Genomic DNA, 17513 nt, shown 5'->3' on the forward strand with positions numbered 1-17513 from the left:
AATCATTCTTGCATGTTTACACGCTGATTTCTCTTAAACTACAATGATTTAATGCTTTATTTTAGTTTTTACTGGCTCTGATCATGCGGATGAAGTAAGAAAACTGAAAGTTTGATGAGCTGAGTAACTTCCTCATCCAAGGGAGGGATGATTTATGGGCAAAGCAGACAGGTAATGTTACATTATTTACAGCGACAACTGAATGGAAAAGACATTTGGGGGGTTTCATGTGGATGAGGTGCGCGTGAAAGCTTGATTATCATGCCACTAATGATACTAATTAGCGAGCAAATAAGCCTAATCTACTATATTAATGTCCCACGCAAAATGGACTAATTTTCTCAATACTGGTTCACAAAAAAAAAAAAAAAAAAAAATCCAGTGTCAGAAATCCAAAATGCTCTATTTCACAACAAGTTTTCACTTCGTTCCCCTGTAAACGAATTCTTCCGACTCCTCCGATGCAACGATTTAATTAGATTTTAACAAAGTCAGAGATGGTGATGGTGAAGCGAGGCTCGTCTGATAGAAATTGACACACACTCTGTTTGGCTCCACAGAGGCACAACAAGATGGTTTGGACTGTTGGAGCGTGACAGAATAAAATCAAGAAATGTCAGATATTACACTTTAAACATATTTGCCCAACACCTTTTTGTGCACAGTTGTCAGTATTTGTAAATTATGTACCGACTAGTCCGACATTACTGAAGCCAGAAGGAGGGCTGGTAAGGAACAATGGGAAAATACTGTCATAAATCTTTTGCAAGTCCAATAAGTGCTGTATTTTATTATCATTTCTATGGTTATTTAAGAAGTAGGTAGCTGTTATTAATTTCAATGAAGAGGGACGGGTGGAGACAGGCAGACAGACAGACAGAGACGGGGAAAGACAGAGAGGGTGACAATCTCACCTGATGCAGAGCAGTGAGACCGTCTTCGTTGCAGAGGTCTGGACTCACATTGTTCTTCAGCAGGTAGCGCACTGGTGGAGGACGAGAGGGAGAAAATACATGAATGAAAGTGGACGTTCCATTTCAAACAATAACCCTGGGCGATATTTACATTTGAATATTAAAATCACTTTTAGTTTGTGTAACTGAAATTCCTCTTGCAGATGAAGCCAGATGCAGAGGTCTCACCTTACTGCACACTTCACATGCATTAATGCTACGGCACCACTGAGGAATTATACTTTGAAAAATTCAGGTTTTGTGTACAGAATATCCTTTGGCAGCTTAGAAGTCAATTCACTCCCGGTCGTGTTCCAAAAATGTGAAAAACTGCTCTGTGAAACCTGAAAATTGCTGCGCAGAGTTAATTCCATCTGAATACTTGGCTTGGTGTGTGCATTCACTAATGGATTTACAGTGATTTCAGTGAGAGCACATGCCGGCCAAAGCACAAAGCATATTGAAAAAATATATATATACACCAAAGCATAGTCTGTGCACACTGATAACTGTGACAGACAGATATGATCAATCACAACTGTTGATGAGAAGTCAAAATAGGACCAGCCTGGTGCTTTAAGAGGCACATGGGAGGCGGGGGTTGCCATGCCTGCTTCATCCAAAACAAGGACGTGTATCTTCAGTTCTTTCCTAGCAACTTCCTTCTCTATGGTGCAAACAGACTGCAGGTGCACTGTGGTGCAAATTTGACTTTGGCTTAACTGACTGACAAAAATCACCAATCAGTCTGCAATCCATTAATCACTTTGCATCACAGTGATTTGCCCGCGCTATCAAATTATCAGCCGTGCCAGGATGTTATCTAACTGACCTTGGAAATAGGTGGTGGTGTGGGAGCGGGCGGGTGGGGGTTAGGGGCGCCTGGTGATGGAGGATGGCTGATCGGGGCTGCAGATGATGTAATGATGCTTTGGGATTACACTGTTTGTCTGCCTAGAGGTTCAAACAGATAAACCCTCTGCCTGGAACCTAATTCACAGAATATCGGCTGTCTGGCCTCGTCTGCCCAACTGCTAACACTGCTAAACCTGCTGCCCTGATCAGGAAGCAGCGGTGGCACACAGGGTTCCTTTCCGCATCATTATCCCCTGTTTTTTTTTTTTTTTTTTTGGCAGTGCTGCCATCTGCCTTTATTTCACAGAAAAAAAAATAAAAACAAAAACAAATGACAGATAGACGGAGGGGATAAATCAGGTTATGGCACAGCGAGCGGGAAGCTGGGAGAGAGAGATGAGAGAGATTTGGGATGATAATTGTCACATCTGTCCCCGCAGACTAAGACAACCAGCGCTCATGCACACGTTCACAAGATACACCACATGCAAGCAAACACAAGTAAATATGCCCAAATAGAGACCCCTCTACAAATACATACACACACATGCAAATACATGGACAAGCACTCCAAAAAAAGTGCAAATATAGGAATGGGTGCATATATAAAGACTTACATGATTGAATAAGCATATTAGGGTATATAAACACACACATACACACTACCTCTTTCAAACATAACCCTCTGTCTGCAAATCCGTCAACTTTAGAAACATGTTGTGACTGGTGTGTTTTGTGGGCAAAGTCTTTGTTAAGTGAAGAACTAATCAAACAGACTGCTTTTTTTACTGAGACAACTCATCAAATCAAATAGGAGGCAGAGTTTCATGGCATATGGGAGGTCACAACATCAACAAGAATGCAAATAGATAAAACACGGGTGTAGAAGTTTGTAGTTGGGCTGTTGCACTCGCTGTTCTCATTAAGTGTTTGAAAGTTGGATGCAGCGTTTGCCAATAGCTGCAGGTGGTCAATTTGAAAACAAAGTGCCCATTTCACACCTGGCTTTTTCAAATATTCACAAGTTAACACAGTGCTATTTCTAGCAATAACAAAAAAGACAATAATAAAAGCGCACTCATAATCAGCATCATTCTGCCTATTACCCCGCTGCCTTCATCCCAGGTCTGCTGGCCCACTTCTTACTAACAAGCATCGAACTGTGATATTTCACTCTTGCAGAACATTTCCAGTTTCATCACTCTCATCTACACACACAGGAGAAGTTAATACCCAACATGAACTGCTCTTAAAATTCACGGCCACCGGTGCCCGACTGAAAACTGCCTGGAGTGCGACTTTTAGATGAGGTTTTCAAAACCAAACTGAACTATAGTACCCAGAGCAGTCAAAACTGATGGCTGACCATTCATGCACTCCTGTGAGAGTTAGGTGTGATGAAAAGTAAAATACTGCTGTGAAAGCTATGACCCCTACGAGGCTATACAACAAAAAAATACACAGTGCAGACACAGTGTGATATTAACGTCATATTGATGCCACATACCAGCTGTGCTTTGGAGTATTTTGAGTGATGAGCTGTAAATACTCAGTGGTTAACGCTTTCATAGCTAAAAGGTCATGGGTATAAGTTCAAGTGGATTTCAGACACTGAATTTGACCATTGGTATCGAATGTGTGATTGTTTGTATATACAATGCATGCTGGGATCACTTCCAAACCCCTGTGACCCTGAGCGAGTGGGAATGGAGGATGAACGAATGATTTCTCCAACCACTTGAGAGCCGTAAGTGGACTCACTTTCAAACCAACTCTTTGTTACAGTTTATGTGTCTGTTCTGGTCTCTTTAGCCATGGAAAAATGAATAAAATTGGTTTTAAAAACTTAATTGATGCCTCAAGTAAATGTGTTATGTTACTCTATGCCAATAAATAGTGTCTATAAAAGCATAAAATTGGAATAGAAGGGGTATTGTTGTTAAGTTGGCCGCAAAAGCAGAGACACACCGGATGTGCTTCTTTCTGAGCCAGGAGAAACTTTGAGACAGCATAAATGCATCCAAGTCCATGTCTAAACACTGAAGATGCACCAGTGATCTAATCCCCTCCTCAGATGCTCAGAGATGCATTTGGCTCCATTAACGACTAAGCGTGAACGCAACTTGTCTTCAGTCTACATTTACCAACACAAACAAATTGTAACAGCCAGTGACATGCACCACAAATTCTGTTATATTGAGGGAAAGAGAAACCTGATTCCAATGAGAAGAGGAGTGCATTTCAATGGCAGGCGTAAATCTAATCCAGCTAAATGATATCTACACAGAACACAATCCAGCCGGGTAAAAAAAAAAAAAAAAAAAAAAAAGGCCAAGATAGAAAATGCTGAGATACTTTGACACTTTGAATTGATAGCAGATTTTTATGTTAAAAAGCTGTTTCTAATTTTTCTAGACTTTTGTGCCTTCCCTGCATCTTGTTAACTCCTTCTATACTGTCCCACTCTGTGCAGGAGAACCCAAATGAGAGGGTTTTGTGATTCTTTATCGATTCTCCAAAAAGGAAAAAAATTTGTCCTCCCATTGTCCTCTCATGTTTTGCGTTGTGTCCTCCCATTCAGTCCATTGTTACATTTTTAAGCGAATAAAATAGCCTGAAAGGAGGCAACACAATAATGTGGCCACATCAGGTGCTGTAAGCAGGGATCCAATTTTTTAATTTGCCAAAAGCTCAAAAGTTTAAGATCCACTGCGCTGGATGATTTATTACAGCCATGTCATCAGCCACCTGCTTGTCAACCAGCACTACAGCTGCCGGCACTTCACCCGGGATCTAAGTGGAACACACACACACACACACACACACACACACACACACACACACACAAACAAGCACACATACGCCTCAAAAACACATACCTGTAATCGCACACATGAATGTGCACACACACGCACGTGCACATAGAAAAGACTACTAGCTATGTATCCTCACAATGTCAAACAGTGTGCACAGAGACACACACACACACTCTGGGAGAGGTTTCCATACATGCACATCCATCATCATGACAAAGGGTAGGCACCATGTTGCACTCTTGGCCACAATGCCAACGTCAGCACTGTCAACGGCTACGGAGAGAGGAATTTAGGAAGCATTCATTTCCTGCTACATCCCAAACTATGAGATAAGAAAAGTGGGAGGTATGCAATAAATCTCTATGCAGCAAAAGAACAAGGATATAAAAAAGGAGCTGGACAAGTAAACAACTATCTTCTATCTTCATACCACATCTGTCAAGCACTCATGTAACTCCAAGTATAAATACATTTTCCGTATCAGTCAGTAAGCATTATTTACCTCCGATTTGATGGATTTGACGTATGCAGTTGGAGTGCATCGTGAATTTATGGTATTTATTTTGGTCAGCTCCACACAAGTATGCATGAATATGGTCTTGTTCTTCTCATTTTTTCGTTTTCCCTTGCTTATCAGCATCATCCTTCTTCAGTCCAAATGCTGTTTCAGAGGCTTTCCTACTCTGCCAGAACACACTTACGGCAAAAATGCTGAATTCTTGCAAATTTTTAGTAAGAAAATGGTATGAATAAAACTGAGGCCACACACTCCTTTAGGTTTACTGAACAACCAGCATTTCGGGCAAAGCCTCCTTCAGGGTTAAGAGACACAAACCGAACACACATGCATTTATTGGACAAACTATCCACAGACTATCAGAGTTAGAGTAAAGGTGTGGAAACATCAACAATAATTTGGGTATGCACAGTTTCTTCATTGGTAAGAAAAAGGTCAAATTTAAAGGTCCTGGTGACATGTACAGTACAAGACATCAGCCATCACAATCCAGTTGGGGGGTAATCCAAAAATGATGTTGGCTTGTATTCAAACCCTATTTTCAACAGCAAACATATTTTAAATTGACTTTAAAATAACTTCCTGTGATTAACTTAACATGCAGGAACTCATGTCAAGTGAAGTTTATTTATCCAACCCTCCTCCACAAAGAGTCTCAAAGGACTCTGCAGGCATGCCTAGATCTAACTAATCAACAATCAGTCCCGGACCAAAATGATGCAATACAGTATGTAACAAACTAAAACACATGGAAACAAAACAGAGCATGGCACAGAAACTAAGACAGTAAACTGTAAAGATACAAGAGGCCTATCTATCCTGCCCAGCTGAGCCTACTCTACTGTAACTTGCACCACCAAGATAAGAGCCTTAGTGGAAGTTAGAAGCAGGCTACTGTATAATAGGCACAGTATTGCCTTAATGGGCAAACAGCTTATGGAGACCTGGATGAAGCCCAACCCATCTCGCACCTAGCTAATATCTAAGAAACTGTATAATGTATTTCCAAGTAACATTCGGCCCAAGTCTGGGAAACTCAAAGCACAAAATCAATTTTCCAACAACTGATTCTCTGATTTGATAGGCGAGATGTAATTTGTGTTGCATTCAACTTTAACAAAACTTTCTATTCTAGCGTGATGGGGAGGAGAAGCCGAAGGTTGGCAGTTTCACGCTCAATAATGGAGCGAAATAAAATTAATTCAGGATGAGTGACAGGCCTGGCATCACCACCAGCCTTAGATAAATGCTATCCTGTCATTGTCCACTTCCCTGGTTGAGACAGCCTGCTATTAATCTCCACTACGCCCCGCATTAGACACACACGCACACAGCATTGTTGTTGTATGGAAGTGTGTGTCTGTCTGTGTGTGTGCACATTCTGGTACGCCCAAAAGTGAGTTTGAGATAGTCATTTTCATGCATATGCACGCCGTGCGTATTCCAAGGTACACTTTCCTGTGTGTCTGTGTGAGAATTCAGGCTGGTCATGAGGAGAGTGACACATACACACACTCCATTTTCCCCCATTGTTTGGCAGTGGAAAGGAAATCAAAAGGTGACAGCTACCTAATGGTGTCTGTCGGAGGCAGAAGTCACATCGCGCACACACACATACCGAGGCTGAAAATTAGACATGTTGATATATGCATTGGATACCAGAGGCACAGGCGGGAGTGTGATGTGTCTTAAACAAATGCACATGCAAACAGGCCTTAACACACGTGTAAGCACTGGGGCGCACACACACACACACACACACATACACACTGAATGTATGGTTTGATATTGGATTGGTTCCTGGCAGGTGCGCACCGACAGGTACTGATGCAGAATGTTTTTGTTTGGGAGAGGGCGACTGCTGATGCGTGACTTAATGCAAGGATGAAATGGAGATCTGAGTTATGAAGTGTGATGTAGCTTAAGAGGAGGGGGGTGTGAAGAAACAGGGAGTGAGATGGAGACAGCCAAGCACAGTTTTGAGAGCCATCTTTCAGATACCTGTGCTCTTTACATGCCAACTAAAGGTTTTGTTACTCTGTTACTCTTCAATCCTGCCGGTCCCATCGGTGGTTTCGTCGTTACAGATGCGCACTGCGTGGCCAAGGTTTGTTCAAGCCCACAGAACTTTATTTTAAGTTCGACTGGAGATTGCAAAGTTTCTGACGACTCCCAATATGCTGAAACACAGGAAAGTGTGTATAAAAAGATGCACAAGACAACTGGATATTTTCTATTTGACGTAAAGGTGCAGCCACAAAACAATCGCATCTTGGGTTTGAGTATTTCACTCAATTTAAGCGTGATGTAGCTTCCGTGAAGTGCTGCAAACAGCAGAAACATAATACGTATTTGTCATTGTCCTTCAATTTGGAAAAAAGTAGTTTCTCTTACTTTGAGGCTACATAAGGGAGAATTAAGAGAGTGAGCGTCCAAGGGGTTGTGGTTTTGTTGCTGTTGCACGATCTTAATCTTTTCATCAGAGCAGTATTCAATAAGATGTTGTTTTTAAAGTAAACTGAACCTTTTTCTTCTGTATTTGTTTTTGTAGAATAGATAAATGCAAATGTATGGGAGTGCGAGGATTGTGTGCATGTGAGAATTTGAGCGTGTGTTTGTGTGCGTATGTGCAAGGTAATATCAAAGGCTGTCACATTACGGCTCCAGGGTCGTACTAGACTTGTACTTATTCGACAAAAAGTACACACCACACACATCAAACTTATGTACCCTGAGACGGCTGAAAAACAAATCCTCTCTGCTAAAAGGTCGATGGTTGAAATATTCCATCTTTGAAAATGGAAAAAGAGAGAGCACACATTATCATCAAACAACAAACAAGACTCTCTCAGAAGCAAAATCTAATTGAAGAATTCCCAGAGAACATTCTGGACACATTAGCTTGTGTCTCACTACTGGCAATCAGTTCCTTTTAGTCTTAATGAGAGTCATTTTTAATACATATTTAATGTATGTTTTGTTGTTTTCTTTTATATTTATGGGAAGAACTTCTTAATTCATTTTTTGATCTGTTCAGCGTCTGACTTTAAACGTATACAACAAAGTGCTTTTTGAATTTGTCTTGATTTTTTTTTTTTTTTTTTTTTTTTTTTTTTGGTACAGTTACAGCATACAGTGTGTGTGCTTGAATATGTGAGTGTGTGCATGTGTGCGTCCAGGTGTAATAGCCTCCTGGATCATATCAACCTGCCGCAATCCAGCTCCACAGTCGCACTTAACAGGAAATTATCAAAAGATACACCAAATCACACACATACAGACAAACACACACACACACACACACACTGAGCCAGTTCAAACACAGTTGTGCCTGCTGAATGATTGATGGGCAAAATATTCCATCATTCAGCTTATGTTCAAATGAAAAACAAAGTAATGCATTTTAATCTCAACGAACAGCCCTATTTTTCAACTAAAAAAGTGCACTTAAAAAATTTGCAGCGTCTTTACTTTTATGTTCCTTATGGTTTCTTTGAGGTTTATGATAAAAGGAAAAAGGGAACCTATATATTACAGAAAGTTACTGAACTCTGAAAAGAGGCAGGGGTGGGGGAGGGTGTAATGGAAGAAAAAAAAAGAAAGGATAAAAGAGGGAGAACATAGAAGATACAAATGGAATGGAGGGTTGCTATAAATTACAGAGAAAACTTCGTTCTTTGAAAATGAGAGAGAAAGCGGAGGCAGAAAAAAGGGGGGTGGGGGAGGTGGAAAAGAGTTTGGAGTTGGTAACACACAGCATGAGGGTGATTCCTATCTGTTTGAACCCCCACGCGATGGGACACCACGCCTGCCGCCTCTTCAGGAAGACGCACATGCACACACACACACATGCAGTCTTTAAAAAGCAATCCGTAACTCTGAGGGGGTCACCATGGCGATTATCGGCCGCCCAACAATCCAGCGTTGCGCAAATCTCTAGCATGTTTTCCGGGGCAGGATCAGCAAATTCCCAGTGAGGGAGGAAACTAGGGGAGCCGGGCTAGACGAGATGCTTCCCAAAAGATAAAAGAAACATCAATAAACAACAGCACAGGAAGTGAAGGCCACCCTTCCTTCCTGTTATCTTAGAGTGCTTTGTGTGTGTGTGGGTGCGTGTGTGTGTGTGTGCATGTTAGGGTGGCCATTAAACTACACAGCAGTTATTTAGGTCACATCTTTTCTAATCATTACCTAATATAATAAGCACTTAGTCACATAATCTAGGTGGAACCAGAGTCATGGATATTCATCGAAGGATTGTGCTGTTTTCTAAGCCAGGATTTACATTTTTCAAGCTAGAGTGGGGCTAGTAATTTCCAGATGGTGCCGGTGCAAAACAGCTCTCACTAGCAAAAACTTTTAAGAGGAATTTACGGAGATCACAGATAACAGACAAATTGACTTCTGGGACTTCTTCCCAATCCCCACAAGCCCCAAAAACACTTTATGATCAAGCAGAATCACTTCACTTGGCATCGCTCTATCAAAAGTTTTCGCTTGTGCGTATTTCAGTCCAAATATTTGTGTGTGTGTACCTATGTTGTATTTTAGCAATTGTACCCATTTCATTTTGTCCAAATAAACTTCATTTTAATCTCTAAAATCCAGACTGATCTTGAGGTTAAGATCTATTCTAGCAGGTGTGCTCATTGAGACTGAAAACCTACCTTATTCACTTCATTACAGCGTAACCAAGAACTTGTTTGGGTCAAACATCTTTTTAACATCCCTTTAACATTGCTGTTTTTAATATGGTTGTTTTATTTCTTATTTTATTTGCTTGCTGTATGCTGTATTTTATTTTTTTTTTTTATGTTAAATTGTATTGTGTATTGATGTTTTAATGTGGCTGTTAATTCTTAATTATTCTATTTGCTTGCTGTATGCTGTATTTTATTTATTGTTTTATGTTAAATTGTATCGTGTATTGACGTTCTAATGTGGCTGTTTTATTTTAATTCTTAATTATTCTATTTGCTTGCTGTATGTTGCTGCATTTGTCTGTTTGACTGACTGAGGAGGTCTTGTCATTTGTAATTTGTATCTCAAGACTGCAGGAATTACATCACCTCATGAGCTTCTGTTATATGTTATGGGAAGTGTAAAGCTTCCCTCTTGGTTCATAACTGGCTACCACAATCCGCCACAGTGAAGGTGAGTTATGTGCATGTGCAAGTGGGATGCTGCCAGTATATTTATAACAAAAGGTACATGCTTTCCTCTGTTTAATGAATCACAAGGGCTTCAGAAGTGGAAGACAGATCCTTAATTTGCAGACTTCAGACAATTTAAAAAGGTTAAGTGGGTACTATTGCCCCAAAGTTGGTTGGAAATGAGCTGCGTAAGCAACTTCAGCCCTGGAGCGCTAATGGGGGATCCCTTGTATCTCCTGTTCAGACTGACTGGAAAGGTCAGGCCTGTCTGGCTGTCTGGACGGGGTTAGTACTGCAGGACAACACTGGTACTCGGGTATATTAACTGTCACTGGTTTGCAATGCAGTCTGGACAGAGTAGAGCCAATGTAATAACTCTATTTCTGCCATTAATTATTGTATTGTATCACATCAATCAGATTCTACAACAGACTATCAAGCTCTGTCATTTGGCCTCTACACATTATTTCATTTGTCAAGACTTTTAAGCTGATAGAAATGGGTCTTATAAATTGTGAAATCCCAGAACAGCCATCCTCCATCTTCCACTGCAAAAAGAAGCGGAACAAAGAACAATGTTCATGAACCCTGGGACTGGATGTACACTGAAATGTGATTGGTTGTAACCCTGTGACTGCTGTGAATAATCACAGGCAGTTGCTGCTGGACAGTAAATGGAAATAATATCCGATTGCCTCGTGAAATCACATCTGGCGTGCAACTACTGCTATGTTTGTCCTGCACAGCGGAGGTACAATCTCTTCCAAGATTTTAGCTGAGGATTCACATTAATCTGCCTACCTATTCCTGCTCAGGACATCCCTTGTAGATAATTGATAAGGGACTTTTATAATACAGAGCACCGCAAGCGCAGATGCTACGAGCCTAGCTGAGGATTTCAATCCCTCTAGCTGACACACAACACATGGCACGCAACATCTGCATGTCTCCGGTCACCGAAAAGGCAAACTTTTGATACCACACATTTAATAGCCTGAACGTTCTCATATTTACATTCAGTTCAGGATGCTGACTCATACTTATCCCCCCCTTAGGGCTGTATCTCCCAAGTGATGATTACAGACAAGAAAGAATAGCAGGTGAAGTGAGGATCACGAAAGGATTGTGATATAAGAGAGGGTATGTGCATTCACTAAGGGCAGGGCCAAATCTGAGAATTGATTTTTTTTTATTTCCACCACTGTATCATCCCTGAATTTATTGAAGTGCCAAATATTATGCTGCCACAGAGCCCCTTATGTCACCCAGATTATCTCGAACTGATAAGAATAATGCTTTATAGGGCACTTAAAATGTTCCTGTGGCCTGTATGTCTTCTGAAACACTGAAAGCTCAATATAGGACACATTCTAACGTAGCCACAACACTTCTTGTTGCATACATTGCAAGCAAAAGGGAGGCGATACTGGACTGGACGCTGCTTGAGGTGAAACTGAGGTAAATGATCAAACTATTGTTTCTATTTGTTCCTGCCAGTATGGCCAAGCTCTGCCCCTGCCCCAGTTCCATTGTTTCTAACTAACCGACTGCAGATGGAAAACACCAACACCTACAGCGCACATACTCATCAGTGCGCATCACTTACCATAAATGAATCTCGGCACAAACATGCGAAATGGCCCTAAACACATTAACAGTGCAGCAGCAATGACAAAATGACAGCATAATTACATCCCAAACACTCTTCCGGTAAAGTAGATTTTTTTTTTTCTGCCTTCCTGTCTACCATGCAGAAAATAGGCCACTTGGCAAGTCCGTAAGTAGCAGCTAAATGACATTGGTTTTAGTAGGACGTTAGGAGAGAAGATCATTGATATAATTAGCATTCCACTGTGTGTTATAATTATTCCCCGCATGATGAGCTATTAAGGGACTTTAATTGTATGTTACGCTGCTTTAACAGATGTAGTTAGATAGTGTGGCAGGGAAGCCGATTGGAAAACACAACAAACTGTGGTAAGGGACTCAGCTGGGGTTCCCTAGGTCACCGTGAGTAAATTAATGCCAAAACAGAATTCTGTTGTTACTGTAATGCACTCTAATGATCTCAGGCTGTTATGTTTCAATTTGCAAGCACTGAACCTGCCACTATAAAAGCTACAGACAGACAAAACTCTCTTAATGATGTAATTAGGAGGCAAATCCTTCAGGTGGTCCTTTGACATTGCATACACAATGACTATCCCCAGGGTTCACTCTGTGGTGCACAAATGTTAGCCAGCTTGATGAGCACATAAAACTCATTTGGAGGTAAACAATTTAACTAAGTCATCAAAGTTCATCTTAAATATAAATGGAGCAGACTGACAGAGCCTTGGTTTCAGGTCCTTTAGCTTTGTTAGAGACGTGTTGTTGTTTACTGAGTCTGAACTGACTGAAGATCACAGTCACAATTTGCACGATTTATATTTTTGGGAGTATTTCCTCCTTGAAGGGATATTTAACTATGGTATAATATATAGCTTTCAGCAGCCTTACTCCCATATAAATTTAACTGCACCATCTACATCTGCATCTTAACTGCCCGTTGTCTTCCCGAGTCTCCTTTCCTGCCGCTTGCCGGGGTTATGATACGTTCCTGTCGTTTCCATGGTGTTTAAATAGCCCCTGATAGCTACTGGCAATTTAAAGACTGCGTCACATCAGCAAATAAAAAGATATATTTGAGGTAGAAAAAGAAGCTCTCTTTGATTTCCACTTCAGAGCTATTGTTTTTTGAAAATGAATGGGTGCGGAGAGGACCCTGTCAACCTGGGGAAACTGTGATGTTGACAACAAAAAGCCGGGGGTTAAGGCTGCACAAAAATACATGAAAACTAAATATCTATTGTGTTCAGTTTGCTGTGGCAGACTTAATGTGATGTTCTGCAGCCAGGAAGCAAACCAGGCTCTATAATCAGTCATATCTGTGCAGAGTCACATCACTGCAGGTACAGAGACAGACAGAGCGAGCTGAAAATGTTTTGTTGTAAGAACCACATCCATTTCACAAAATCTTCCAATTATTACCCTTCCTGTTCCCAAACGGCCCTGCTTTACCTTAAGTCAATCTGCTTCAAACCAACACATTAACTCTAAGGTTGAACTGCTTTGTACGGGTATAACTTCATTTTTCTGAGGGCGGGGAGCAGAGAGGGCATATGGAGCTTGTCTATTGATGAAACCAAATAATCCAGCTCCCTGTTTGGTAATCTAGACCCCTCATTTCATTCAAAAGCAGCGTCCACATCTACCCTTAAAAATCCACAGGAGAGAGAAGGAGTCCTACACAGAGTTACAGAGGCAAACATCAGAATTGTTTATCTCAGTAATAGTCTGGATTATGCAGAAGTCTCCCATCCAATTAGCTCTAGCATGCTTGCTAATAAGAAGGAATCAAAGGCATTAAGATAGCAGCTAGCCCCTACTGACTGTGGGGAGAGGGAGGGAGGGAGGCAGACAGAGACCACAGAGCGAAGCCACTGATGAGTTAGTGTACAAAGAAGCCGGGTAGGTTTTAATGAGAGGGAACTCTATAGACCAAATTAAACATAAAGCTCAGAACCACCCTGAAGATTTAAGTCGCGCGCTGCCTGTCATATCAGAGCTGGATGGATGACATGGGAGGGAAGAGGAGAACTGCACACACAGTTGTTTGGCGATGAAACCTGAAAAACAACCTGCTCGCAAAATAACACTTATCACCTCAATTTTTAACCCACCTGAACAGTTTTAATCCATCTCCACACCTGTCCCGCAGGGTCCCGGTCAGCTCAGAAATCTGCATTTTCATCCACACTGTCACAATTCTCAGACGCGAAATGACTGAAACGATTCTGAACACCATCACGCACTGGCAATTAATCTTTTAGAACAGTGCTTCGGGGCAATTTTACCCATATCATCAAACAACATTTCAAATGATGGTCTTCACAGCTCCGTACAGTGACTTTCCTTCACTCAGCATTACACTTCCCATCGTGTCCATCTAAATTCTCTCCAGCACTTTGACCCTTTGAACCCTCCTGCCCCCTGCCCATGCAAAACAGACGCATTCAAATCTACAGATGGTCCAGGGGTTCAACACATACACTTAGGGTCACTCACTGAGCTTATGGGTTCTGACATTATCAATCTATACGTTGTTAACGAGGCTCATTGCCCCTGTTTGATTTGACAAGACCTAATCCTGTAATCCAAAATCCTATTGCAGGATTTACGGTGGTCACAGGAGGGCTATTCATTCCTTATTAGGGGGAGGTGGGTGAGCAGGTGGAGGGGGACAGTGGAAGGTAGAGCGACACTGGGTGTGGAAAGAGCAGAGGAGCAGGACAAATGGTAGCAGCAGAGTGCTGAATAGGCATTCAGAGGATTGGTGGCGGTGGATCAAGTGCTTCTCACACTGCTGTGCTTAAAACTCCCTCGGTAGGCCGGCACAAGCAGGCAGGCAGGCAGGCAGGCTCCCACCACACTCGCTGATAAGGATGTGGGATGGCTGACAGGCTGCTTAAGACTTAGACTTGTTTGAAAGCAACCGGCACAAATTGCAAAAGGCCCGATTAGTGACAGCATGTTCTGTCGCAGCAGGCAAAGTTGATTTCTCCTGTCTGCATAATAAGGTTGTTCACACTGAGCATTTTTACCACTGTAATTTGAGGAACAATTGTACAAGATTTGTTTATATTTGCAGCTCCAGTTCATTCTCATGTAATATAAACAGTGATCATTAATGGAATACTGCTAAATGTAATAAGACAGCTTCGGAGTTGCTGTAAGGTCTGTTTTTTCACTTCGATGGACCTAGGCTAATGACTCCCACAGACTTCAAGTCTTTATGCTAAGCTAACACAAAATGCTACCCATAGAAACCGAACCACTGGACGTACAGAGGTGAAGATGGTACTGAACATCTTGTCTCAGTCTGGGTATGCCAGAAAGGGGTATTTTACCTAAAATGTTGGAGTATTCCTTTAAGCTGTTTACGCTGCCCAAAATGTTCGAGTATTCTTGTAAAGGCTATGCAGTGACAGTGACTGAGTGGCACACCAGGGAGGAGCAACTTGAGGGTCAGCTAGCCAGGCAGCTTCACCCAACAGACCACCTCATGCAGCAGAAGCAGCAGCAATGATAATGCTCTGTTTGCTCTCTGCCTTTGCAGTCAAGTAGCTGTGGCCCATGGCTGCCTGGACCTCTCTATCCCTGCCTCAGTTACCATGGAAATAGGAGTTAACTTGAGAGTCGGGGCTCTCCCTGGAGATTCGACTGATGTGGAGGGGAGGAGAGGTAGATCTCTATAAGCTCTTTAGCAGTGGGTAACACTAAATGCAGTGCAGATAACCAAAGACAGTATCTAAACCAGCAATGAATAGCAATATGACTTATTTGAGAATAGTGAAAAATGAAGACAAACTAAGGCAGTAGAGAAGACACAATGCAGCACAGATAGACAACGAGCCAGTATCTTACAACAGCTACTCAAATTCAGTGTTATTCCGTGACAGCTACGGGGCCAAAAACTTGTTTAGTCATGTGGCTAAATAAACTAAAATCCTAATTAATTCCACGGCCCAATTAAGCCAGCTCTTTTGGCTGACCAGGCCATCCCTTGACACAATATCAGAAAAGATTTCCTACTCCACAGTGTTGTGCAAACCAGCCCAGCCAATCAGGCTGCAGCCCAGTGTTTCCTCAGTTTTTCTGCCCTGTTAATCCCAAATGATGGTACATGACCAAAATGAGTGAGTCCCCGTTGCCCAGGCCGAGGCACGTGAACTTACAAGGCAGGGAAGAGACAGTGGTGCCAGTGTGCACCAGGCAAGGCAGCGATGCCTGGAGGTGCCTCTCAGAGAGGGCTGCATCTGACCAGCCTGCCGAGGAATGTTAATTCAGAGAGACAGAGAGACACAGACAGACAAAGAGAGAGAGAGACAGAGAGAGAAAGAGGTATTTCTGGGGGGCTGAATGCAGGCTGAGGATGAAAATCTGAACAAACTGTCCTCAATCTCACAGACTGATAGGGAAGATGAGGTGATGAGATGATGAAGAGAAGCCTATACCACAAATCTAGCAATGCAGAGCCAGACAGCCCATCAGGAAAAAACACTTCCTCAAATCTACTGAGGTCAGGACAGCAAGACTCTTAATCACCGAGGCATGCATCTGACAAATACCACGTGAACAAGAATACATTTTATCAGTGGGGTTCCACCTTTTCATTGTCTCGGCGCACTTGCGCAAGACACCAAATGTCAAATCCTACTCGAGTAATCAACTGCTCAGAAATGTCACATAAAATCAAGAGTGATCATACAAGCAGAGACGGCGAAACAGAAAGAGCTGCTAGTTCAGGTGCACACGCCACTCCGTTTGTGGAGAGGAACTCACGATCGGAAAATAACTCCCACATGGGCCACCCATGCAGAAAACTGATTGCACCTATGATAATTTAAAGCATTTTGAATGAAGTCATCTAGAAAACAGAATGATTTAATATGATGTCATTATTCGGTATTTCAGTGCAGATGCAGTTAATGTAATGCTATGTTTGACAAAGATTTATTTTACATTTGATTAAAATTGAACCTCAGCAGCGCACTGACTGAAAGCCACTGTGTGCTCTATCAGAATTTTTATTCAAATCCTATGGCCGACAGCAACATGTAACTTTCAAGAGGGCGACTTAACCTCACATCTACAGAATGTCATGAGCACAGAGCCACAACACTCTGAATGCACACCTGAGCCCTGCATTACAACCTGCTGGATTCTCCAAACAATTTAACATTTAAAATTACTGGATTTGCAAAATGAGAGACAGCAGGAGGGAGGCATAACATCCTCAGAACCTCATAGATTTGTGTCCTAGCAGATTGTTTGTCTCTGCTGTGATCTGTGTTGCGTGTTGTTTTGTCAGCCATCACACTCGTTGAACTACACATGTGAGCACACACCCTCCAGTGATGGGTCACGAGATAGTGCTGAGCAAGATATTTCTCTGAGGAGTGTTCACTCAGCCACAATCCTTTACAGATGAGTTGTCTTGACACTAGATACAACAATGTTGACTATACATTTCAGCAACCGTGGACATAGAAAATATAGATTAAGTTAGAGAAGATAAATGGTTAAAAAAAAACTCAGATGCAAGTCAAATCAAACTCAGTCCAAACGTTTTTGCACTGTCAGAAGATATAAAGCCCCGTTAAAGATCGCATTCTAT

General features: G+C 41.9%; 1 protein-coding gene across 3 annotated transcripts in view; it reads right to left on the bottom strand.

The window, feature by feature from the left end:
* The window catches only part of ppp1r16b (protein phosphatase 1, regulatory subunit 16B), a 79799-nt gene that overhangs the window by 29693 nt on the left and 32593 nt on the right, over nucleotides 1-17513 (bottom strand). For all 3 annotated transcript variants that reach the window (XM_030051178.1, XM_030051176.1, XM_030051177.1), the window contains exon 3: nucleotides 915-985. In XM_030051178.1, coding sequence (XP_029907038.1) covers nucleotides 915-985 — 71 coding nt within the window. The remainder of the gene's footprint in view (nucleotides 1-914; nucleotides 986-17513) is intronic.

The sequence above is a fragment of the Myripristis murdjan genome, chromosome 5 (genome assembly GCF_902150065.1).
Source record: "Myripristis murdjan chromosome 5, fMyrMur1.1, whole genome shotgun sequence".
Classification (NCBI taxonomy): Eukaryota; Metazoa; Chordata; class Actinopteri; order Holocentriformes; family Holocentridae; genus Myripristis; species Myripristis murdjan.